General features: G+C 38.6%; 1 protein-coding gene across 4 annotated transcripts in view; it reads left to right on the top strand.

The window, feature by feature from the left end:
* Nucleotides 1–26,126, top strand: part of zbtb16a (zinc finger and BTB domain containing 16a) — a 129,355-nt gene that overhangs the window by 40,778 nt on the left and 62,451 nt on the right. For all 4 annotated transcript variants that reach the window (XM_077233178.1, XM_077233176.1, XM_077233179.1 and 1 more), the window contains exon 3: nucleotides 12,486–12,583. In XM_077233178.1, coding sequence (XP_077089293.1) covers nucleotides 12,486–12,583 — 98 coding nt within the window. The remainder of the gene's footprint in view (nucleotides 1–12,485; nucleotides 12,584–26,126) is intronic.

Genomic DNA, 26,126 nt, shown 5'->3' with positions numbered 1-26,126 from the left:
AAGAAGCGCAAACCCTTGATTAGCCGGCACAGCTATTATTGTAAGTGTCACAGGCTTTCAAATCACAGAGCTAATCAGTGAACACAGACCTGATATATTTGCAAACATGAGTGTCCTCAAAAAAAAGAAAAAAAGACTCCTCCTCCTGTCGCCATCAATAACCTTAAACGTCACGGTAACCCTTTTATTGGCAAATGCGCCGGTCATAGCGCTCTAGTTTGTGTCATTAGGTTAATGACAGAGGCTGTCTTGTAATGGCTGCCAGTGAATGAGGCATTAGGTGTGAATCCTTTCCCCTGAGCTGTTGTTGAGGGTGCAGGTATAAATTGTGGATTAGAACAGGGGGAATGTGTCTCTTTTTCCCAGGTAGCGCAATTAGGAGCGCCGGCTTAAGCCCGCTTCCTGACAGAGCTCTTGTGTGCGGCTAATGCGCCACAGTTCTGCCTGTTGACTCCACAGAAAAGAGGCTTCGAAAGGATAATGAAAGGAGTGCTGTGTCGTTCCCCCGGACAACATAATTGAGCTTTGTTCAACGCCCCAGTCTCCCAATACACCTTCGCTGTCTTGTTTTTGAAGAGACCCCCCTCCCTTCTCATAGAAGAGTCTGGACTACATGCTGCTTATTTAACCTAGTCTCCACGGTGTGGTTCAGCCACCCAGCGTGGGATGTTCACCGAAAAACAAGATTGATCCACAAAACAAGGCAGGGATTTATTGATGACATAGGGCATGAAAAAAAATGCTTAGGGCGTCTTTGGTAATTTCTTTCAACAGCACTATGTTTTTTAGCCGAGTGAGCTGCCTTGCTAGCTTCAGCCTACTTAGCTACCTTCTTAGTAAGCATTAGTTCTCCTGATTTGGAACGATAAGCTAATGGTTCCATAACAAGCATAAAAAGACATAGCACACAATCAAATAGTCTGTAAAATATTCCACATTCAGTTAGACTGAACTCTGTGTGTGTGTGTGTGTGTGTGTGTGTGTGTGTGTGTGTGTGTGTGTGTGTGTGTGTGTGTGTGTGTGTGTGTGTGTGTGTGTGTGTGTGTGTGTGTGTGTGTGTGTGTGTGTGTAGGTTATTATTATTTTTTTTTTTTAACTTAGAATTGTATAAATAATAATAATCATGATTATTGTTATTATTCGATTCATTTATTTCGCTTTGTTTGCAGTGTTGGTTTGCTGTGTGCAGGTAACAGTGATGCGCGGGTCAATGTATAAACAACCCGCACCCGACCGACGATTTCAACTAACCCGCCCGCAACTCGGACCGCAAAAAAAGAAAGAAAATATTGATATATGCATTATTTTAAAGAAAATAAGATAAATATGATATAGCCTAGTGTTATGTAATATAGGCTCGATTTATTCATTTATTTCGTTTCATTTTCTAAACTGTTCAGATGCTCCATGTGTTTATCCAGTCTAATCGAAGTGTGCGTCTCTCCCCCGACTTTGCCAACAAAAATCCCGCCCCCTCTCAGAAAATACATAAAACTGACATTACTGAGCTATATGCGTTTAAAAGTAGCCTATTTAAATGGTACAATGGCATTGCTCAGTTCAACGTATTGGGGAATCGGCATTTTGTCCCGCGTCAGCATTTATTCAAAAGTTAATAACGCTCAACATTCAAAAGGTAAATAAGGATTTCCTTACCTGCAGACGGAGCTTGTGCCTCGTGCGTCATCTTCGCACCAGTTATTCAGCCAATAAAGTGTAGGCCTATGTATTTCATAGAAAATTGTGTATAGTACTATATAAATTACAAAGGTTTAATTGGCATCTTTATTTCAAACGACCCGACCGACCGCGACCTGAATATCATTAAAAATATATTTGGATGACTCGTAACCGCGGGGGACCGCAGGCACCCGCTCATTTTGGATCAACCCGCGCATCACTGGTAGGTAACATTTATTTTTTATTTATTTTTTTTTATTTTTTTTATTTGTTATTATTATTTTTATTATTTAATTTTAGTTATTTAGTTAGATATTTAGAATAGTACTTTTGCTTTGACATGTTTTTCTGAGATTGTTGCAGTGTATTATGGGATTGCCATTCTCTCTCCTCATTCTGCCATAAGGCCCTGATATACTCGTAGTGAAGTTCTTTTTCGTTCTACATATAATTGTTAAAAGAAGTTTAACAAAAATGACAGCAGTGAGAAAACCGCAGTTAAGAAAGCATCTGATCATAGAGATGTGGATATGTTTGCACCAGTTCTGCAGTAAAGCACTCCAGTCAAGACACGTCACATTTATTAAAAAAATTAAATTTAAATTTTCACTTTTTATAATAGATTGCTTTTAAACACTTACACTTCAATTTCTACTATAAAGCTGTCTAGTGTTTTTCACTTCAAAGAAGGTAGAGCCCCAGAGCGCTTCTACTTATTATCTAATCGCCGTGGTCCAATGGTAGTTCGAAGGTGTTTTCCAGCCGGAGCAAATTTTTCCAGAAAGTTCCCTTAGGCGGGCTCTTTTGAATTTCCGAAATTAACAAAACCAACAATGTTTTGCCCTGATTTAGTTCGAAATGATGTCACCACCAGTTGGTTCTTCAATTTAGTTTGAATTATATTGGGTCCTTAGAATTTGGGCAAAATAATTTTTTAAGGTGCGGCCACATCTATCGTTGTTTCAATAGGAATCCAGTCGATCATGGTAATTTGCTGTGTTGACCAACAGAAAGCTGCTTGGTTCGAAAGTGACTTCTATGTTTTCAGCGCACTAGGTTTCGAAACAGAAATTCTCAGCTAATTCTTGGCTGTTATTTGGAAATGGCCCGTTAAATGTTTTGATTGCCTGCCATTTTCCTCTCACTCACACAATATGTTGTAAATGTTGTCTATTCTTATCTGTGGAGCTGTAGGTGAAATCTGTCCTTGTCTGTTTGTGTGTGTGTGTGTGTGTAGTGGGAATCGTAATAAAGGGAGCCATCCTTGTCTCTCTCTTCCTCTCACACTGTCTCTCTTTCTCTGCCTGTATCTCTCTTCAACCGCTACTCATCTATGCTTAGCACGAGTCTGCAGTATGTGCGAGTGTGGCTGGAATTCATATGAATGTCTCGCCGCAGGGAGAGAAGGCCGAGTCATTGATATGTACAGGAGGACTCCTGATAAACAGCCCGCGCCGCTGAGAATTACCCAGCCATTTGATACATTCCGATCATGAAAAAAAAAAGGCTGAGAAAAAAAGATCTTGAAACAAAGGATAGACATAAAGACAGGGTTGGTAAACAGTGAGAGAGACTGGCAGTACTATGTAATTTTCTGTCAGTCAAAATAATATATTCAAGCACAATTGTATCTTATAGAGCGTAACCACATTGTGTGTGAGAGAAAGAGATAAAGAGAGCGAGGGAGAAGTGGCGCACGGCTCATAAACGCAGTAATGGCTTTTCATGGATGCAGTTGCAGGGGTTAAGGGTGGGCTTATCTCGAACAGCTGAAATTTGGTTGGTTTTTGTTGTTGATGCTGTTGTTTTTTTTTTTGGTTTTTTTTCGCCATCTGATTCGCCATTGTCTGGCTCATTCATTCTTAATGGACTGGAAAAGACTGGGGAAAAGACATGCTGGTAGTCTCACCGAAGATTGCTAAAATAAAGCAGATGTACCGCAAACAGTCAGTTTAGCGATGTCTCATCCCTCAAAGCGAGACGAAACTGGTTTTGCGTCTTTTTTTCATATTTTCTCAAGTATTCAATCTTTAGTAGTGCTCCATTTTTATTATTTCATATGCAATGAAGTTCAAAATAGGGTTTTATTTTAATCATAACAATTTGAATAAATTAAAATAAACATTAAAAATTGTATGTGTATTTATATGCATATATTATTATATTTTATAATAGTATATATTAATATATACACTATTATTCCAACATTTGAGTTAGGTAAGATTTTTAAAATGTTTTTGAAAGAAGTCTTATGCTCACCAATGCTGCATTTATTATTACAGTAAAAACTGTAATATGGTGAAATATTACAATTTAAAATAACTTTTACATTTTAATATATGTATAAATGTAATTTATTCTTGTCGTGGCACAGCTGAATTTTTAGCAGCTGGTTTTCTTTATAAATTTTATGCGTCCAAAAAATTTTTACTGACCCCAAACTTTTGAACCGTACATTTGATTGAATCATACTTTTTCAAAATGTAAAACTTTAAATCGAAACAACCTATTTATTTACAGGTTTCAATTAGATTATCAATATGTTCTTGGACTTTTTGGCTCACTATATGCTTTGCTGTCCCTGTTGAACACAAAACATTGTTTTTCTATTGACATTTGAACATTGTAATAAAGCATTTTATAGCCGAGGTCAGTCAACTGTTTTTTACTAAAGAGGGTATTTTGAAAAGTCAATTAACATTAATCATCATTATGTTAATGTTGTGGCAGCATGGTGTCAACACCTCACTGAAATCTCTATTAAGCTCAAGTGCAGCAGTGGATTGACAGATTGGCCCCCCATCCCACTTTCTCTTTCCCTCTCTTGTGCATTGTTGGCCCCCTTTGACAAATACCTTAATCTGAGTGTGCACATGGGCCGGCATGCCTTTTAGGGATTGAGTGGGACCTTCTAAAAGCAGATGAATGAGAGGGGCATGGTTGATTGCACGGGCCAGCTTCTCTGTTCCCAGGAACAGCCTTCCACTCTCCCATGATTTTCTTTGCATTATCACTTCTTTGGCCTAGTGCACGCAGCCTCTCGCATACCCCTCCACCACAGCTTTTGCTCCTGAGCCTAGTGGTGCTGCAACCAGTTTCATCAGGGCGGAGCCTGACATGAAAGACCCTAGGATAAAAAAGATAAGGTGGAGGACAGTGGACAGTAGAGCATACTTTATTGTTGTGAGAGGTGTGAGCATTCAGCATCGAATCAGCTCCTTCAAATTACCAACTAGTTCAAATTGTTTTTTTGTTTTTTTTTCTTATCTTAATTTAAGTTTTGATATAGGGCTGTCACCATATCAAATTTCCATTACATGATTAGCATGGCCAAAAGAATTCGCAGTAATGATATTATTGTGATATCAAGTAGTTTTGGAAAAAAGGAAGGCAGGAAGGCAAAGAGTTTGTAACTACAATGGTTCAAAAAGGCATAAAAATGATTTACTGTTGATCTGCACTTCTTGCAGATTGGGGTGTCTTAACAACCCCCTTCTTTTTTACGGAATCCAAAAAATGTACTTTTCTATCTTTTCTCACTTTAGTCTGTCATCTATACCTACGTGATTTTGCTAGGCAGTAGTATCTACACTCCGTCAACATTGTCTTGTCACTTTATGACAAATGGCATCCAGCATTAAGGTGCAATACGGCCACCTACTATGTTGGAAGGTCAACTGGCCTTGAATTATTTACAATATTATCATATTGCAGTATTAATTTTTTTTTTTTTTTTATTGCAGTAATCATGCTGTTAAATATCACTGTTATTTTCAATACTGGTGTATTGTGACATCTATATTTTGATATTTTAGCAGCAATGCTTTAATTAGTTTGCTGACAACACAGTGCACTTCAGCTGTTTGGATGGTTACCAAAGGCTTTAGATATACAAAGACGGTGCACTCATATTACTTATAAATGGCAGATACTGCAATGCACAATATGGCGGATTAAGTCCCGCCTTCTAAATAAAAAAGCCAATAGTTGATTGATAAAGTCATTGCGTCACTAAAGCTGCCATTAAAAGCTCCAGTTGCCATAGAAACCTGAGACTTGCACTTAGGATTGCAGATGCACAAGGTCTGGTCTGAAAAATAAGATTTCTTTATCGCTATTTGAGCAGAAGAAATAACATTTATGCGACACTTTATGTCAGACTTTGTTGGTGATTTGAAATGTGTTATTTAATTGAGTTTGGCAAGCAGTTCCCCCATTCAAGTAGATTTGACTTGGTCTTGGATACCCGAAATAGCTTCCCGGAGGCGTTGCAAATGTGGACATAGTGAACAGACTTTTCTTGAAAAGGACTTTGGTTAAAACCTTTTTAAAAAAAGTTCCATTCAAAAATTCATCCCCTTTAAAGCATCACCGCTACAGCCATGCACATTCAGATGAGGCTCTTTGGCTGTTGTGGTGCATATCATGCTGATTTTGAATGTCCCACCATGAGTGTTGCATTAAGACATCATGTGTCTTGAGACCCATTTCATTCCGTTGCACTCTATTTAGCTATTTTTAAAATAAGGGTCAGGTGAGCCCAAACATTGTTTTATTATTAGACAGGTACTGTTCACACTCAAACATGGGTTCCAATCATTTTTTCAAATATGGACAAAACCAACTGTTGGTTTTAATTTTAAATTAAATATTTAAACCTAACTGTTGGTTTTGCCCATATTTGACCCAAACATGGGTTGAAACAACCCAAAAAATTTTTTTGGTGTGTGCCCAAAAATAAAATCTGTCATCAATTGACCCCCCCCCCCCCCCCCCCCCGCCCCCCACGTCATTCCAAACCGGTTTGATTTTCTTTCTTCTGTGAAACTTTTGAGAAGTGTTTTCACCCCGTCCATACAATGAACATTAGAAAATGTTTGATTACCAATATTCTACAAAATATCTTTTGTGTTCCCTGTCATTCAGGTTTGGAACAGCATTAGGTTGAGTAAATGATGAATTTACATTTTTGGGTGAATTTTCCCTTTAAGACTGAACATTCATGTAGTCATTTTAGGCATCCAACTAGTCATTGTTAAAAATATGTAGTTTTACCTATTTGCATGCCTTCTAATACCTATTATTTTTTAGGATTCCGGCCTGCTGGGGGGCAGCGAGCGGGCCACACCGACAGGGGAACTCCTAGCTATGATGTACAGCCTGGGGTCCACTCAGGAGTTAGAAAGTTCAGGTTTATATGGGTCGGGCTCTAACAGCTCAATAACACAGACCCGTAATCTACTTGGGTTTCAAACACAGGGCTGATTTACGAGCCAGCATGCCACTCCGGCATTGAAATGAGGTGTTCAGCATATGTTTTGTTGACATAAATTTAAAATTTATTGCCGTTGTCAAAACTGACTGTTAGACAAAGTCGCTTATTAACTGAGTAAATGGCTTGAGAGTTTTATGCCTGCTTCCTTAATGACTACAGTCAGTCTGTTTCAGCAACACGGAGAGCCTCCCCTCCCTTTTTTCCTTCTGCGTACACACACATACATACACACACACACACCATCTACAGTTTCTGAGACCAGAGCACAGCTGGTTGGAGAGGCCTTGGGGGGGGGGGGGGACTGCCATAGTTCACACATACGAGGTGTGTGTGTGTGTGTGTGTGTGTGTGTGTGTGTGTGTTGATGAGGTGGGGTGCAGGGGCATATATGTCCCATAAAGTCTACAGAGGCTTTACCTCTGGTTGTCCAGAAAATAGAACTTGTAGTAATTGCAGGGGCAGGTGACCAAGCAACTTTGCCTTTACGACAGGACTGCTGCCACACTGGAAGCAGGTTTGAGCCTGTCATATCCAAGGTCCCCGTCGCTTCCCAAGCACCTGTAAAAATGAGGCACAGATAAAAATAATTAATCCCTTCGCTTTTAAGCAAACCGTTACATTGCATGTAAACGTCTTACTGCTTCAGTCAATGCAAAACTCTTTATTAGGGTTGGAACAGAGATGGCAGATACAGACAAGCGGATATGTATTTTGATACTATCGCTAATAACCAATATATGACCAATACTATTGACTACCAATATATGAACGACACCATTTTGTCTGTATAAATTATAAATTAAGTACCAAAATTAAAATTGAAAACAAAATTAAAATTTTAAACAAAAAAAATGTGAATTTATGCATGATCATTTTGAGATTTGGTAAACATTACCATTTAACAAGATTTTATTTAAAAAAAGATTTGTGATAGATGATGGCAAAGTTAATCTAAATGGGGAAATATGCATGTGCAATTAAATATTCAATTAAATTTTAAAGTTTTACTAATTTTGTTTGTTTTTATTTGTTTTGTTTTTGTAGTACATAAAGTTAAACAAAAATGAAAATGAGAAACTAGCTGTAATAAAATAAAATGCATTGTTTTGTATGGATTTAGTTTAACTATAATAACCCTGGTACATCCCTGGAGATATTGTGCATCCCTAATTGAAAGTGACATTTGTAAAGGTAGTAACCGTTTTGTCAGGTAATGAACTTAGCATTAGATGACAGCAGAACTCTCTTATTCTAATGTAAAATATGTAGTGTAAGTCAACCCTTCCTGCCTCAAGTAGCCGGTCTGCCTTCTCAGCTCTCAAACATCCCCTCAGGGCTCGGAGGGTCACTCCGCAGTATGCGCTCTCTGTCAGTCTCTAATCAGTGGAAGCGCGCTCTCCTCAGACCTCAGGAGAGGGACAATGACTAGATTGAAGGCACACAAAGGCCTTTGAGTGTTCCCCCTACAGTATCTCTGTATTGTGCCGCATTAGCCCAGATCCCAAAGGTGCACAGACCCCTGGCTTTTCCCAGCTCCCTCTCACACGCTCACTCGCCCGCCCGTCTTTTGAAGTGCCCTTTATCCTGGAAGGCGTTTACAGGCCTTTTTAATTACTTGCAGCTTGCCAAAGGGCTTTGCTGCTTCATTCTTCTCTTTGTTTGTTGGGTCTCCACAATCCCCATCTAGAAGACAGCCATCAGGATTTTGGATGCATTGCAAGTTTCTCTCTCTTTTGTTTATTTTCTGAAGTCTCTTTTGCAATTCTCAACCTCCAAATGGTTTTCCATCTGTTTTTTTTATTTTTATTTTTTTTATCTCGCTGAGGTTAAACCACACTTCCTTGCTTCATAATTATTGCCACTATTTCCATGTTCTGCCAACTCTTGTTTATAAGAACAGAGAATAAAAGCTTAAATCATTACAACTCAGCATGTGATGATTCGCACAACTTTAAACAGAAACAAGAGAGGTTGTTCGATTAAAAAATCGTTTTTGGTTAGTGCGTCTTTTTAAAAGAATCAACCAAAGAATCAATTGAACCAAACTGCTTATGGATTTAGCTAGCATGAAAATGACACTGTTTAAAGAAACAAACGCCACTGCCGGGGTTTGCAGTGCACGTTATCTATGTAGTATGAATAGAAAGTGAAGAATGCACATCTTTGTTCCTCATTAAAGATGTATACATTTGGCACTAAAGTGCAAACAATGAGCTAATCACCACTCTGGAAACAATTACCAAATGCTGTAAGCATGCTAATAAAAACCAATTCAGTTCACCACTTGCTGCAAGTTGCCAATGTTCTCGTGGCATTCTTACAAACCTCGTTCTTTGAGCAGCCTGCCTCTACACCGCAACCCATAAAACCACTTACCTGCCGTGACTGAGTTTCATACTCCTAATGGGTAGGTGTGACTAGCTTGAGTTTGTTAGTTCATCAGTGTTGACTTTCGATCGTTTCTACTGGCTTATTAGCAATCGGATGTGATGCATCTGAGGATTAGTGCAGTTGAAAAGATGCAGATGCTCGGGATCTTTTGTTGTCAAGCCTGAGAAAGTCACACATGGGCATTCACGGGTTGATTTAAATCCACACATGGGTTATGGGCCAAAGCCAGAATGCTAATTGTAGAAATGGTAAATACACTACAAAGTAGCCAGTCTGCACCAGGTTTCAGACTTAATCTAAAGGACAGTGAAACAAAAGAACATCTTTGTCTCTTCCTGTGCTCAATGGAGTGCCATGTGGCAGTACTGACTCACTTGGTGCCCTGTGCGAGATATGACCATAACCAAAGGGAAAAAGACCTTTTTTTTTTATACTTTTTATTAATTTGCATTTCTTAAATTTCACAATGAAAAAAAAACAACAACAAAAAAAACTAGTAGGGTGCTACAAATACAGATCTTCCATTTGTTTCATACATTTGAGTGAGTTGCAAAAGTCCATTTCCACCATCGTATTTTACATTTATATGCTTCCAGTCTCAGGTTATGGGTCATTTTTTCCATTGCACATATTTCTTCCATGATATTCCTCCATTGGTCCAGACTCAAAGGTTCACTTTTCAACCAATTCCTCGTTATAACTTTCTTACTTCATATCAGCATCACTTTGATTAGATAAATGTCTTCCCCTTTAACAACATCTTTAGTTAACAGGCCTAAATACAGAGACTGTGGGTCATTCTGTATTTTGTAACCCAAAATTTTTTCAATTTCTGTTACAATCCAATCCCAGTAGGGGCGAATTTTTATACATGACCAAAATACATGAGAGTGATTGACATTGACATCCCCGCAAAGTCTCCAACACTGTTGTTTTTTTTTTAACTGTTTGCTTTTGATGAGGGGGGGTAATAAAGTATCTCACCAAGTTCTTCCAGCCAAATTCTCTCCATTGTCTAGAGCTAGTAGAAGTTTGTTGTAAAAGACAGATCGAATGCCAATCATCCTCTGACAATTTGAGCTGCAGTTCTACTTCCCATTTCTGTTTTATGTATAGTGAGTCAAACCTATTGCAATTTAGTAAACATTTGTACACCCTAGATACAGTTTTCGAGGGTAAATGTTTTTATGCCCCTGTGATCATATCTATTAAATCACTGCCCTCTTGTGAGAGATGATTTACAATATCTGTATTATAAAAATGTCTTAGTTGGAAATACCTAAATAAATCAGAGTTTTCCAGGTCAAATTCCCTCTTCAAGTTTTCAAAAGATTTAAACTTTTTACCCTCTGTTAATGTACACATTGCGGTGATTCCCTTGTCTGTCCATCTTGTAAATATGCTATCCATCTGACCACTTCTGAATTTTGTAGAGTACAATGGCCAGATCAACAATTTACAATCCCCCTCCAATTTGTATTTATTCATTATATCCCACCAGATCTTAATTGTTGTGTCTACTATAGGATTTGGTTCTATAGGTTGGTTAGATGCTTTCTCACCCAACCTTGTTTGTGGTTGGCATGTTCCGTAGTTAAGCTCAATGTGTTTCCATTTGGAGTAATATTCTGACGAGCACCAATAGATTATATATCTCAACTGGGCCGCTAGGAAATATTCTTTAAAATTAGGAAGAGCAAGTCCTCTTCTTTTTTTCTCTAGTTGTAGAGTTTTGAGTTTAACCCTTGGTCTTTCCCCCTTTCCAAATAAATCTACTCACTTGTTTATACCAATTATCAAATTGAGTTTTTGGTATACAAATTGGCAGTGAGATGAATAAGTACAACAATCTAGGCAACACATTCCTTTTTTATCACCTCTATCCTTGAGCTTAAATCCATTACTAGTGTTGCCCATTTTGTCAGATCTTTTTGTATAACTTCATTAATCTTATTATAATTAGCCTCATATAATGTATTTAGTTCTCTAGTCAGATAAACACCTAAGTATTTTATTTTTCCTGAATTCCATTTTAATTTGTAAGCACGTCTGACTGGGTCTGCTGGTCTGTATTTATACAGAGAACTTGGGTTTTTGAAATGTTTAACTTATACCCGGATTTCCCTCCAAAATCTTTTAGTAACATAAAAAGTTTAGGAATCGTATAATCCGGATTGCTGAGGTATATGATAATATCATCTGCAAAAAGACCTAACTTATGTTCATCCTTAGCGACTGTGATTCCTTTAAGTTCTTTACTTTGTCTTATATACTGAGCCAAAGGCTCTATAAACAGGGCAAATAGGGAGGGGCTCAGACAGCATCCCTGCCTTGAAAAGACCATTTTTGACTACTTGGTAGTTCTTCTCCACTTTTTTTAAACATTCATTTATTTATTTTCTATTTATTTATTTAATTTTAGTAAAGTAAAAATGACTTTTGAATGTCCACTTGACTCAAAATTCAATGGGGGCACATGCTTCCGTGTGTGGCTCCATTCGGGTAATCTTCTCTCAATCCAAGAATTGAAGAGAACAAATGTTTAACTTTCAGCTCTTGAAAAGTTGACCCCCTGTTTGAAATGGGCCCTGCAGCCCGATTCAGCCGTTAAAGTAACTCTTATCTGAGGGCTCATGGCCATCTATATGTTCCTGTTTAGATAAAGAGCTCCTTCATCTCCGCTCAGGGAACTGAATGAATGAACAATAGGTCTTTGAACCCTTATGTGCCATTGATAATTTTTTGTTTCACAAAGTCTAGTGACCATCTTAAATGTATTCTGATCATCTAATTTGGGAATAATCAGCTGAAGTGTTTGATGACAGGGAAATGTGCAGGTTTAACTTTGACTGGTTGCAAACACTGGTTTAGTTCTATCTCGAGACTAACAGCGGTTATAACAAAATTATTATTTTTTTAAACAAGGCCTATGGTTTTAATATACCCTCTGTCTTATCTGGTGTGGGAGGAGCAATAGGACTTGTGTGGTGGGAAGTAAATTGCCGTCTATTCTGTCTTTGCCATTTAGCAAACTAATCGAATCTCATAGTATACCCAGGTGCTTTGCCTGATTTTTTTGTGTGTGCGAGTAACATAAACAGTGTTGGCTGATGTTATTTTGTCCTGTTTCTCCCTGCAGGAAGCTGCACAGCGGAATGAAGACCTACGGATGTGAGCTTTGTGGCAAGCGCTTCCTAGACAGTCTGCGCCTAAGGATGCACTTGCTGTCTCACTCAGGTATCATCACTAATGTGGATGCTTGCTTTTTTTTTTTTAGGGTTGGGTGAAATTCAGAATAGAAGAATTGGCTCACTTTCAATTTATATGTTCGATACTTGAATTTGAATTTGAATTGCATTTACAGGAAGAGGAACTGAATTGCAATCAATAGAAAGTCACCAGATGGTTTCAAATAATAAAATAAAAAAATCAATGTAAAAAAAATATATAAAATTGACTACTTGCAGTACTGTTCAAAAGTTGGGGGTTGGTGCAGAGTTTTTTATTTATTTATTTTTTATTTAAGATGTCTCATGTTCACCATGGCTGCATTATTCGGTCAGAAATACTGTGAAAACATCTTATTGTGTGAGATTATTAAAGTTTAAAATAATTTTTATATATTTTAAAATGTAATGTATTCCTGGGATGGCAGTGTCCTCAGTGTCACAAGATCCTTTAGAAATCCTTCTAATTGGCTGATTTGGAAAACATTTCTTATTATTATCAGTATTGGAAACAGCTGCTTAATATTTTTTGGAAACGTGATACATTTTTTCAGTATCAGTTTTTTTTTGTAACATTATAAATGCCTTTTACTGTCACCTTTTGATGAATTTATTGCATCCTTGCTGAATAAAAGTATTGATTTACTTGAAAAATCTTACTTGCCCCAAACCTTTGAAAGGTAGTGCATTTCTATTTAATCTCTATGTAGTATCCTACAATATCTTCCTCTGTTTTCAGCTGATTTCTGGAGGTTGTATGTGCTTTTTAATGAAAAAGCACTCTTTCATAGTCTGTAGTAAATCTGGTTTTGTCTATAAAAGCAGTGGGACTCTGGGTTTCCAACCCAGGCCAACAGGAATCTCCCTTCACCTCCTTCTGCAACTACCAAATTCACAGGCCAGTGAAGTCAAAGTCCTTACAGCACACCAGACATGCATGATGGTCAAATTTTGTACTTTTTGCCCCCCACCCCGTAGAGCGCCCTCGGGTTTATGATAATTAAGAGCGAGTGCTGTGCCGAGGTAATTGATTCTACAGTAATTAGGGGTTTAGATTAGATTAGTTAAAAAAACTTTCAGATTACACATCCAAACCTTTCTGTCTTGCACCAGTGGAATATTTTGCTGTCAATATCTTCATATAGTGAGATGAGATTGACTTTTTGTAGGGACGTTTATAACCATGTGGAGTGGAGAGATGAGTGACATCTCACGCTGGGATGCCCAATTCAATTCATGCACGACTCAGCATGGCAGACTCTGCTCTAAGGAAATATCTAATGTTTATTTTAGAGGCTGTTCAAATCCCAAGATGCTTGTTCAATAACAGACTCTGTGGAGATATTGTAGTACTCGTGCGCTCATAATGGCAGCCCATGGAGCATGGAGCACGGTGACATTTATGAGAGCTGTTCTGCAATGAGACAAAGAGGCCGAGTCTGAACTCCAATGAATGGCTCTGTTTGGTATTCCGCACTGACCCGCAGATACGCCTGTACTCGTGCAAAAGTATGTTCTGTGTCATTATAGTAATCCAGAAATCCTTATGGGAGACTGGCTTGTGCAGTTTGGATAATATGACTGCGGATAATCCTGCGCTCAGAAGCTGGGTTGCATGAGACTGTGTGCTAGAGAACGCTTCAAAAAGACCTTTGTAAAGCCACTGACTTGCTCAGTGACTCTCCAAACAGAAGGACTGAGTGTCATTCGGTGTGTTAGTGTTTGCGGGGCCTCACACTTCACCCTGTCTGGATTACTGCAGGGGTTTGCTGTAGTCTGAACATCGGTCGCTCCGGCTCAAGAGTTTAAGGGTGTCAGTTCTCTTCTGTTCACACTGTCCCCCGCTTTAAACATCAACTCAGATCTCATTTTCTCAAACGACAATGTTTTTTTGGACTATGTACCCCTCGATTACATCAAAAATGGTTCTTTCATTTACAATGCTGCTGCTGCTTCTGTTTCTTCTTCTGTTGCTTCTTTTGCTGATTTTTTCCTCTGCTACTCCTACTGCTTCCTTCTCTTTGCTGCTGCTGCTTCCCTTTCCTCTTCTTTTTGCTGCTGCTTTTACTCTTCCTGTTTTTACTTATCATCATCATCATCATCATCATCTTGCTCTTCTTATCCTGCCTTTGCTGCTGCTTCCCCTGTTTTTCTTCATCACCACCTTCTTTTTAATTTCCATCTCCTTTGCTGCTGCTTCCTCCTTTCCTCTGCTGCCTCTTTACTTTTGTTTTTGCTGCTGCTTCTACTTATTCTTCCTCTGATGCTGGTTTTACTCGTCATGTTTTTTACTCATCATCATCTTCTTCCTCTGCTGCTGCTTCTTCCCCTGCTTTTCTTCATCGCCACCTTCTTTTTCATCTTCGTTTGCTGCTGCTTCCTCTTCTCTTTCTCTTCCATCTTCATCATCAGCTTCTTCACCTTTGAATCCTCCTCCTTCCTCAACTCCATAAAATTAATATTGGAATAAGCTATTATACTTAAAGCCTATTGTCACATACTCAGTTGGATTTAAAGTTAATTTATAGTGCTTCCCAAAACCTTGCAAAATTATCTCAGATCCCTGAAACAAACATCTGATGAGGGGATCTGCACGAGGTGGCTGAGCTTGGCCGTGTTCATTAAGCACTCTGTCACGTATACTTTCAGTTTTTTCCCCTTTATTTACATCACCCTTGTAAGTTTGATCCAAAAATAAGAAATATCGGTAATCACAATAGAAGTTTTGCATTTAAAAACGGCAAAAGAACCAGTCATAATTCCTTTAGATCTTTACCAAAAAAGCAGGCTCAGACAGCCTCCCTCAACAGGCGGAATAAGCGAGCATTGCGAGGTGGCTTATTTTTAGTGCATCAAAACAGAGCACAAAAAACCCTAGAACAAAACAGTTTTAACGTTCATATGCTCGATGCTTGACACATAGCGCTAACCTGGTTTTTGTTTGTAGCAGTCTGGCTCTTGAGAGCTTCACTCTTGTGTAATGTTCAAGCTTTTCTGTGGAAACACTTTTATAGACAGACAGAGTGGCAGAGAGGCAGAGACACGGCGAGGCTCTTTGATTGTTGTTTTTTTTTGTGTGTGTGTGTGTGCTTTGTTCTTTCATTGCAAACTTTCTGTTTTTATCCTTCCTGTTCTGAGCGGTTTGATTTTTATCAGCGCTCACAACGGTGACACTAAGCAAGTGGCTTTGCCCTCCACCTCCTCCGCTCCCTCATCTTCAGGAAGAATGGGATTAGGTATGTTGTGTGTATTGTGGTGTACCATTTCAGTCACACACACACCCCTCGCTCCTCTCTGTTGGTGCACGCCGTCTCTGTTTGTTTTATTGTGGACTTGGCTGGGCGCCAGTCTGGGCCGCCTGCCACAGCCCAGGGTACAGTATGTACAGTGCATCTTGCGCCAGTTTTTTTTTTCTTTCCGGTGTTGTCTTTTTTCAAATTATTGTCTGACAGCAGTGGTTGTGGTGACTGTTTGTTTTTTGTTTTTCCAGGGGCTTGCGAGGCCTCACGTCCTGGAGTTTGGGTGGAAGTGCACTGCGGTGAGAGGCTGATAATGGAAAAGTGTGTGTGTGTGTTTTTTCTCTGGTTTAAGGTCAACATGGTCTGGGAGCTGTTGGGTAGTGAGGCAGCACAGCATTGAAGCAAAAAAAAAAAGGGGGGAAAAAAGTGACTCAGCCATTTGGAGCACGACTAGGCTATTAGTGTTATGTGAGCTTCCCTTGTGACTTCAAAGAGTGCAGAGCGTGGTCTGGGTAGGCTAGCCAAGGGACATATTTTGATCCATTTTTAGGGAGGCAAAGCTTTTTCGCTGGGATCACAGATCAACATAGGCTGTTTGGCATAAATCTTCCATATTTTTTTAACTTTTAAATATTTATTTTAATCTGCAGCTTTAACAGAATGTAGCTATTAGAGGTCAACGACTATTGTATTAATATAGCTTCATTTTATTTTTAAAATATCTGTTTTATATATTGTGTATTTTATTCATATTTTCAATATATTTTTACGTAATTATTGCAATGTCTTTTTATCGTTTTTGTTTTCCATAACTAATTTGTCTTGCTTCGAGCTATTCGGCATTTATCATAATTATTATTTTTTTCTGTAGCTATAACTGGCTGTAGCTGTTAGAGGTCTAACAACTGTTGTATTAATATAACATTAAATAAAAATGATAATTTAAATGCCTTTTTATATTCTTAAAATATATTTTTATGTACTGTGTTTTTAAATATTTAAATATATATTTATAAATGTATTTTTAATGATTTTTCTAGTATGTTATTCAACTTGTCCATGTTGGCTCATTTGTCTAGCTTCTTCAGCGTAAGATATTCAGCATTTATCCTAATTTTTTTTTTTTATCTGACGCTATAATCGTCTGTAGTTTTTGCTGTTCCTTAGAAAAAAGGTCGACAAAGGTCGACAACTTGAGGTGATGTAACTGATGTAAGATTACATGGATAAAAGGCAAGCTCATTCTTTTCTGCTTCTTTGGGCAAAGCTTGGTGAATTGAACTGTCCACACACATGCATACATGTGTACACTTGGGGACTGTGTGAACACTCTCATTAGCAAGCCGAAGTGCCTGGTCCAGGCTGATTAAGTCTGTGTGTTATTCTCCAGAGAGCCCAGCCTGTGGACCTCACTTGACTTCATTAGCTCAGTAGACTGAGACAGGTCTAACACAGCAAGACCCCTTGTACACTATCCAGCAGCTCGGCATGCGCCTTTGCAATCACACATATATGCCAATATGGCTGTTTTTTTTATTTATTTTTTTATAAAAGTAGTTTGAAAAAGAGTTTGTAACTCTTCCTTAACATAGTCATTTAGAAGAGACCGGAATCGTTTTCCTGGCTTTTGTGATCTATCAGCTGTTGCTTACAAGTTACAAGGCTTTTCTTTCTTTTGATGACAGCGAATTAGCCGTTTCAATTATGGCTGTTACTTGGCCCGCAGGCTGTTGTTTAGCTCCATTGTTGCCGAGCTATTATCTTCGTTGTGTAGGAGCTTTTGTCTACCCATTTCACATTGGTTTCCTGGTTCATGTCCTCAGCTGCATGTGTTGACACTGTGTTTAAGCACAGGAGCATTTCTCAGATCCGTGTCCTCGCTTTTCAAGGTGAGAAAAATATATTTTCCTGAGCTGCTTTCATTTCTCACACTAGCATAATCTGAAGTCATAGTATGCCAACATTTGCCTTGTGTATTTGTCTGTAATATGAGCAGTGGCTCTGTTTTCTTCAAGTTTGGACATCAAGTGGTGACCCAACTCAGTATTGCATTAATAATATTAATATAACAGCAGCAATAAAAGTAAAAAAATATATATTTTTTTATATTATATTGTTCATTTTATTTATATATTTGTTACTTTATATAATATAAAGTAAATTTTTTTAATAAAAATTGTATTTATAATTAGTATTCATTTATATTATTTTATATACTTAGAACAATATTATGTTAGCATTATCATAATTTAATTTAAATGACAATAGCATTATTATTATTATTATTATTATTATTATTATTATTATTACTACCACTACTAGGTCCTATTGAATTATGTGCCACATAAATGCCACATCTCTATACTGTAGCAAATAGTTCACCACACAAAATCATTGTCTACACAAACCATCATCATTGCAAGTGTTTAAATGTCTTCTGGGATTGTATTTTCTTTTACTTTGTTTCATTTTGTTCATGGTTTTTAAGGATGAGGCCATGTTATACAACTTGCCCATGTTAACTTTGACTAAGTGATAGGTAGATTAATTTTTTTTCATGTTATTATTTGTTTGACACTGGTCTTTCTCTCTTGTCCATAACCCTGACAAAACAGACCTGTGAGCCATTTTTGGGTCATGACCCTCTAGTTGAGCCCCACTGCATTAGGCGGTTGAATAGAGTACTGAAAAATGTGTGGCATGAAGGAAGAGGAAAAGAGAAGACAGAGAGAGCATTCCCCCCCCCCTCTCTCTCTCTCTCTCTCTCTCTCTCTCTCTCTCTCTCTCTCTCTCTCTCTCTCTCTCTCTCTCTCTCTCTCTCTCTCTCTCTCTCTCTCTCTCTCTCTCTCTCTCTCTCTCTCTCTCTCTCTCTCTCTCAGTGAACGCCGGGCTCCCACAGTCTGGCCCCTCGCCAGCTCTTCCCTCACAGTGATGACATCATCAGCTGCCGGCAGGTCTGGATGTTCTGCCAACATTCCAGAGCATTTATGATCGCTCGCAGATGTGAGTCCAGGAACATACTGTACCCAAACTAGAAATTAATGAAACTTGACTGCTTTCCAAGCCACATATTCCAAAATAGAGAGACTGCAAATGGGACAAGAGGAGGGGTGGGATGGAAGAAAGGGCTCTAAATAAAGAGTGGGGGGAAAGGGGGAGAATGCCCTGGTGCTCAGCGCTCTCATGTAAATTCTTCACAGCAGCTGATAAAGCCCCCGTCTCACCCTCCTCCTGTCCGTCCCTCCCTCATGTGCAATAGTCAGGGGAAGACGGGCTGCATGGATAAATGGCCTGAGCTTCTGTTTGGCAGTGTGCCCTAAGTTCTCTCTGGTGGTTTAAACCCATAATACTTTCCCTGACCTGTTGATGTACATTAAATCCCCATTTAAAACAGCATTTGAATTATGTGCCACATAAATCCTCTGTTATGAGGTCCAGGAGAAATGATTACACAGGGAGGTAATGACTCTGTAATCGTTTGACAAGTTTACATCCCATCAAAAAGCTGACGAGTTTATTCCCATGATGCCCAGGGGTGAGCTGTAAGGCCGTTTTTCTTTTTCTTCCTCTGATGGGCCAGGAATGATTAATATTAATATCTGTGGTTGATGTTTTAATTCAGGAACATACATTTAAAAAAAAAAAAAAATATATATATATATATATATATATATATATATATATACACACACACTCACCTAAAGGATTATTAGGAACACCATACTAATACTGTGTTTGACCCCCTTTCGCCTTCAGAACTGCCTTAATTCTACGTGGCATTGATTCAACAAGTTGCTGAAAGCATTCTTTAGAAATGTTGGCCCGTATTGATAGGATAGCATCTTGCAGTTGATGGAGATTTGTGGGATGCACATCCAGGGCACGAAGCTCCCGTTCCACCAAATCCCAAAGATGCTCTATTGGGTTGAGATCTGGTGACTGTGGGGGCCATTTTAGTACAGTGAACTCAGTCATGTTCAAGAAACCAATTTGAAATGATTCGAGCTTTGTAACATGGTGCATTATCCTGCTGGAAGTAGCCATCAGAGGATGGGTACATGGTGGCCATAAAGGGATGGACATGGTCAGAAACAATGCTCAGATAGGCCGTGGCATTTAAACGATGCCCAATTGGCAATAAGGGGCCTAAAGTGTGCCAAGAAAACATCCGCACACCATTACACCATCACCACCAGCCTGCACAGTGGTAACAAGGCATGATGGATCCATGTTCTCATTCTGTTTACGCCAAATTCTGACTCTACAATCTGAATGTCTCAACAGAAATCGAGACTCATCAGACCAGGCAACATTTTTCCAGTCTTCAACTGTCCAATTTTGGTGAGCTCTTGCAAATTGTAGCCTCTTTTTCCTATTTGTAGTGGAGATGAGTGGTACCCGGTGGGGTCTTCTGCTGTTGTAGTCCATCCGCCTCAAGGTTGTGCGTGTTGTGGCTTCACAAATGTTTTGCTACATACCTCGGTTGTAACGAGTGGTTATTTCAGTCAAAGTTGCTCTTCTATCAGCTTGAATCAGTCGGCCCATTCTCCTCTGACCTCTAGCATCAACAAGGCATTTTGGATGTTTTTCCCTTTTCACACCATTCTTTGTAAACCCAAGAAATGGTTGTGCGTGAAAATCCCGGTAACTGAGCAGATTGTGAAATACTCAGACCGGCCCGTCTGGCATAGAGCCCGAAGCCATTTGTTTTGAGAATAATGGCTGGCTGATGAAGTTATTGGCTGGCTAGCCGGCTCAGCCAAAACCTAAATGGCTGCTGCAGCCGCCAAACTTTTCATAGCTGCAAATGGCTGAAGCTGCCACTTCATGTCTACAGATGTCTATGTTATACTGATTTACTAGATCTCAATATTTCCAAGCAATGGATGGCTTACACTATATTTCTACAAAATGCAATACAATGTAATAAAGAAAACACCAGATTTTACTTTCACAACTTATGTACATATTTATTTTGTAGTCTGATCGCGGAGAAGTAACGTTATGTTGATTAAGAACGCAAACTTTTGTTGAATTTATGAGAAATCTACAGACGCAAACAGACGAAGTGTAGTAAAATAAAGACCTAAATGTGTATTTCGGACTTTTTTTCACCACAAGTCTGTAAGAAGACATGGAAGACAAATATCCAAAAATCTCAAAATTGACCAGTAAAAAAAAAACGATGTTTTTGCCTGCCGTGTCTCGCCTTAATATAAACACACACTGTTATCAGTATTATTTTGGACAAAGTTTTGCACATTTCACTTCAATGTACACTGAAGCATGCGTCGTGAATTAGCAATGTGGAAACGGTGGTTTGTTACTGCAGTAATATCACGTTCAGTGCTATATATCTCTCCGTTCCAGAATATTTGGTTCATAACATCATATCTTTGATTCAGGTGTTTGTGCAACCGTGCCCTGAAGATTTAACAAAAGTCTGGCTAGGCCTAAGTTAAAAAAAAAAGTAAGTAGGAATTAGCAAAGTATGTGAGAAGTGAGATCAAAATTACCTTGCTTGCTTCTTTCCGCCATTTCACCTCAGTGTGAGAAAAAAATGCATCGCTTCTTCTGTACGGAAAACGAGCAATTTTAATTGGTCGTCAATTCACTGTGAGTCTGTGTATCGTAGTAACGAGCACAAGACTGTGCTGTTATGAATCCAGTGGGAAAATAGATCTCGTGTATTGTTTATATATTCGTGTCGTGTGTGTATGTCTCTATGTGATAGAATTATTATTTGATGCAAATAATTCTAGCCAGCTCAGCCAAACTTTATCAGATGGCGGCTCAATTTGGCTTACGAAATTATTGGCTGGCGGCGGCTGAAATTCTAAATGGCGCAAATGGCGGCGCCTGGCGGCGGCTTCGGGGTCTAGTCTGGCACCAACAACCATGCCACGCTCAAAATTGCTTAAATCACCTTTCTTTCCCATTCTGACATTCAGTTTGGAGTTCAGGAGATTGTCTTGACCAGGACCATACCCCTAAATGCATTGAAGCAACTGCCATGTGATTGGTTGATTAGATAATTGCATTAATGAGAAATTGAACAGGTTTTCCTAATAATCCTTTAGGTGAGTGAGTGTGTGTGTGTGTGTGTGTGTGTGTGTGTGTGTATATATATATATATATATATATATATATATATATATATATATATATATATATATATATATACTTGGGCGATATATCGGTCGGCCACCACATCGGTAGTGGATTTCTTTCAGCTGACACTTCAGATACGCACTGTTTGTCATGATTGTTTTGAATTGCTTGAAATATGATTGGAATCACTTCAAAAAAGACAAAAAAATACAGTGCAACATGTGCAGCACCAGTCTGTCATATGGGCTACATAAAATTATAATGACAACATTATTATTGTGTGCTTGCGAAATTGCTTTTAATGGTGAGGCTTTTGCTTTTGTATTCAGTCTCTCAGAAATTATATAAACTTGGATTTAGATTTATCGGCTAATATAACGGTTATCAGCTTTCAAATTAAAGTAATCATCGGTTATCGTATCAGCCAAAATGTTCATATCGGTGCATGCCTAATAAATAAATAAGTATATTAATTAATATAGTGGATATCCAGAGTATATACCTTAATGAAAATGAATATCATCCTCCTATTCTAAATAAAACAATTTATTAAAGGTGGGGTATGTGATTTGCAAAACGGCCGGCAGAAATTGAAAATACACAACTCATAAGGTCCTACCTACTTCTCCTCCAACCCTGGCTCTGACTCCACCCATTCGAAAAACATGGACGCGCAATCAAGCACGAGCCAAAACTCAGATGCCCATACATAAATACAATCGCTCACATCAGCTTCCTCCCCAAACAGGTTGTTTATCTAGCTAGTTCTACATATGGCTGGGCTATAACGTTAGAACAGCTACAATTCTCGTGCGCATATCGTCAGTAAAGACAGTTCCCTGATTAGTAAATACTACAAGTTAATCGGCTTCTCACCTGTCAAGCAGAAAAAATGCCACAGCCGCATCTGTTGGTAGTCCTTCCTGGTCCTTCAGTTGCCGCCAACGTTGAAAAGCATCGCCTAGAATGACCCTTGTTTTAGACCTTTCTCTTTCGGCCGTTTTTCTCTCGAAAATAGATTTCCTTTTCTGTGATGGTCTTGTCTGACATTCTCCAAACGGAAGCAACTATACCTTCTCCTTCTCTCTCTCTCTCTCTCTCTCTCTGTAAGTTACCGGGGCGACTTGCATTTCCTGTGACTGGGTCACGAGCTTTGAGTATGCGCACGAACGGGACGCGCGAGAGGGGGGTGGGGGAGGGGGGCATGGTAAGACCGTTTGAGTGACGCATTCTCTGTCCAATGATTCTAGACGGTCTTGAAAATGATTGGCTGGAGTTTTTCGAGTCCTGCCCGTTCCACAGATGATTAAATTGCTTAATTTTCATTTCAGTGCTTCTAATTTACAGCCAGCAAGTGGGTCAGGAATAGGATTTCAAGTGATTTTGAAAAAATGGTCAAAAAAGAAAATCACATACCCCACCTTTAAATTATAGAATATATTATACTTTTATAAATAATTTACTATTAAAGAAATATCTAATTAGGCCAACTTTGATATTACAATGCATTTAGCAGTTTAATTTCTTACTCTCAAGAGTAATGGAACATTTTGGTTCTGCATTGGTTATTATTGAAATACACATAATTCTGAAATCCTGTCATATTTGAAATATGTCTCAATACTTTTTACGACTTTCCCCGGACAAATGAAGAAAAACACGGCATCGCAATGCCAATTTAAAAAAAAAATTTTTTTAAATGATGCTTCCATTTTAAGGATGTTTGTATTTTGTTTCATTCCTTTGCCTCTTTTCATTGCAGCCATCATCTTGTTAACATTTTTCGATTAAAACATGGAATAAGCTCACACCAGCTATAATACCCTGTAAAAGATCCTGATCTTAGTCCTTTGTTGTCGGGTATTGCAGCTTTAAATCCCTTTGGTTGCTAAGTAGCAAGTGCCCCTGTGCTCTAATGGGCTGATTTGGTATTCAGCTCAATGCCGGGTCTTATTTTTGTATGCGAGACAAAGTGTTTTGATGGAGGGTGATTGCAGCAGCGTCTGGAGGCTGTTTGGGAGTTTTATGGGCTGTACAGTACACCGTGTGCCTTCTAAAACAGAACACAGGCGATTGAATTTTGGATTTGCTTCATCATTTCTCTCCTCTGAGCAGCCTCTGTCAAAAAGGGAGCGTAGCTGGAAGGGCACAGATTAATTTGTTCTGCTGGAAATGAGAGCGGTACAGCAAAACACACACAAACATGCAATATGCGCACGCACAAGAAGTCTGAAAAATACGGCGAGAAACACAGAGGTGCAACTACAGCAAGGAAGTTCCTGTGTGCTGCCATTGGAATAGATAGGTGGCTTAGAATTGATATGAAGCCACTATTCCATGATTGGTGAATGTTGGGATATCGGTGGGAAGGCAACACATAAATTGACTGGCATAATGCATTTGACATGACACCTTCATATTATATAATTATAATATGTTATAATTCTGGAAATAAATGTATTTATCTATATTTTTGTGTTTTTTATTAAAACATTAATAAAAAAAACCACTGAGTAACCTTAAATAAATACTGGTTAATATAACCAGTATTTATTTATCTATAATTTAATTTTGTAAGCTGATAGAGTTTAAAATGTTTGACCCCTTCGAGTAACCTTAAATAAATAAATACGGGTTTAATATGACCAGTCAGTATTTATTTATTTGTTTGTTTATCATTTCATTTTAAATTGTGTTAAATAACTTTTATTTTTATTTATTTATTTTATTATATTATGGCTATCATTTTAGGGATATTGCAGTCAAATTTGTACACCTTGTGGACCGGGTTCTTAATGGTGTCTGACCGAAAGGCCCATTTATTGTTTTACGGCGCTAACAAACATTGGACGCAATCCAATCTAGAAAGCTGTTTTTAGCCGTATCTCAGTTTTATATCAGTTTATATCATGGTAAATCTTTATGGCGCAATTGCTTTCACCTCACTGATAACTCTGCTTTGTTGACATACATATGAGGGAATGGCTTGACCTAATCAAGATTTCGTCACTCATTCACAACAATGGCTAATAATTAATCAACATCAGAGTGATACCACTCTGCAAGTCCTGCAGATCTAACCGCACACATCAGTCAAGCTTGGTTTGCGGGCATTTTAGGTCATGCTGATTTAAACCAGTTTGGTAAAAGAGCTGCAATTCCACCACCAGATTTCCAGCACTGGCAGAGTCCCTGGAAAAAATGACGATTTGTTTGTTTATTGGGCTTTGTTTGTGTTCAAAGATCAAGGCTTTTGATTGCAGTTGTGAGCCAGTGGTTAAAATGCTGTGGTGTGTTGTTGCTGGTAGTGTGTTGGAGGGGGCTGCTGGAAAAGGGGAGGGGGGGGGGGGAGGAGGGGGAGGGGGGTTGTAAGGGGAGGCTAAATTTAAATTGTAATTGGCCGACTTCCACAAGCTTGCGGGCATTTTAATGAGTCATAATAACTTCATTTAAAACCAGCTGAGCAGAAAATAGATTGGAGAGGAGCCTGTGGCCAGTATGGATTTGTTTTGTTTTTTTCTTTCATCGTTGAGGCCGGACCCGCTCTGGCAGGCCTGATGGGCCACTGAGCAGACATGACATCCTTTGTGGATTTATCATATCACTGTCCACTTTGCATTCAGATCATATTCGGACAGTTCCTACCATCATGCGAGTGCCGAGCAGTCGGACAGTGCACCCATTCATGAACCATTCATCAAAACTCATGTCACTGCTTTAGTAGACATTGTAAAAGTCTTTCAACAATATTAAAGGGATAGTTCACCCTAGAATTGATCTGTGTGACTTTTCTTTCTTCTCCTGAGCACAAATGATATTGTGAAGAATGTTTTAACGGTGTTTGTCTGCACAAAAAGTCAATGGGGTCCTAAACAATAGTGTACCCCGTTGACATTCATTGAATGAAGAAAAAAACAAAAACGCAGACATTTTTCAAAAGATGTTCTTTTATTTTCTACAGAAGAAACAGTCATATAGGTTTGGAATGACATGAGGGTGAATAAATGATTTTTGGGTGAAATCGCTTTGAGAAGTGGAAGCTTCAGCCATACATTAGATTGTAAGTCTCTAAATTTGATGTTTTTATCCGTGAATAAAAAAGTTATTTACTAAGTATCATTAAAGAGCGCAATCTCGTAATTGTGAGGACATTAACGGCACCTCCTCCGTGACGGTGTTTTAGATTTAGATTAAGATGGTCAT

Source organism: Siphateles boraxobius, unplaced genomic scaffold (genome assembly GCF_051911475.1).
Source record: "Siphateles boraxobius isolate OS27281-9 unplaced genomic scaffold, OSU_SipBor_1 18, whole genome shotgun sequence".
Classification (NCBI taxonomy): Eukaryota; Metazoa; Chordata; class Actinopteri; order Cypriniformes; family Leuciscidae; genus Siphateles; species Siphateles boraxobius.
Note: the sequence above shows the minus strand (reverse complement) of the source record. Positions and strands in the feature narration are given on the sequence as shown.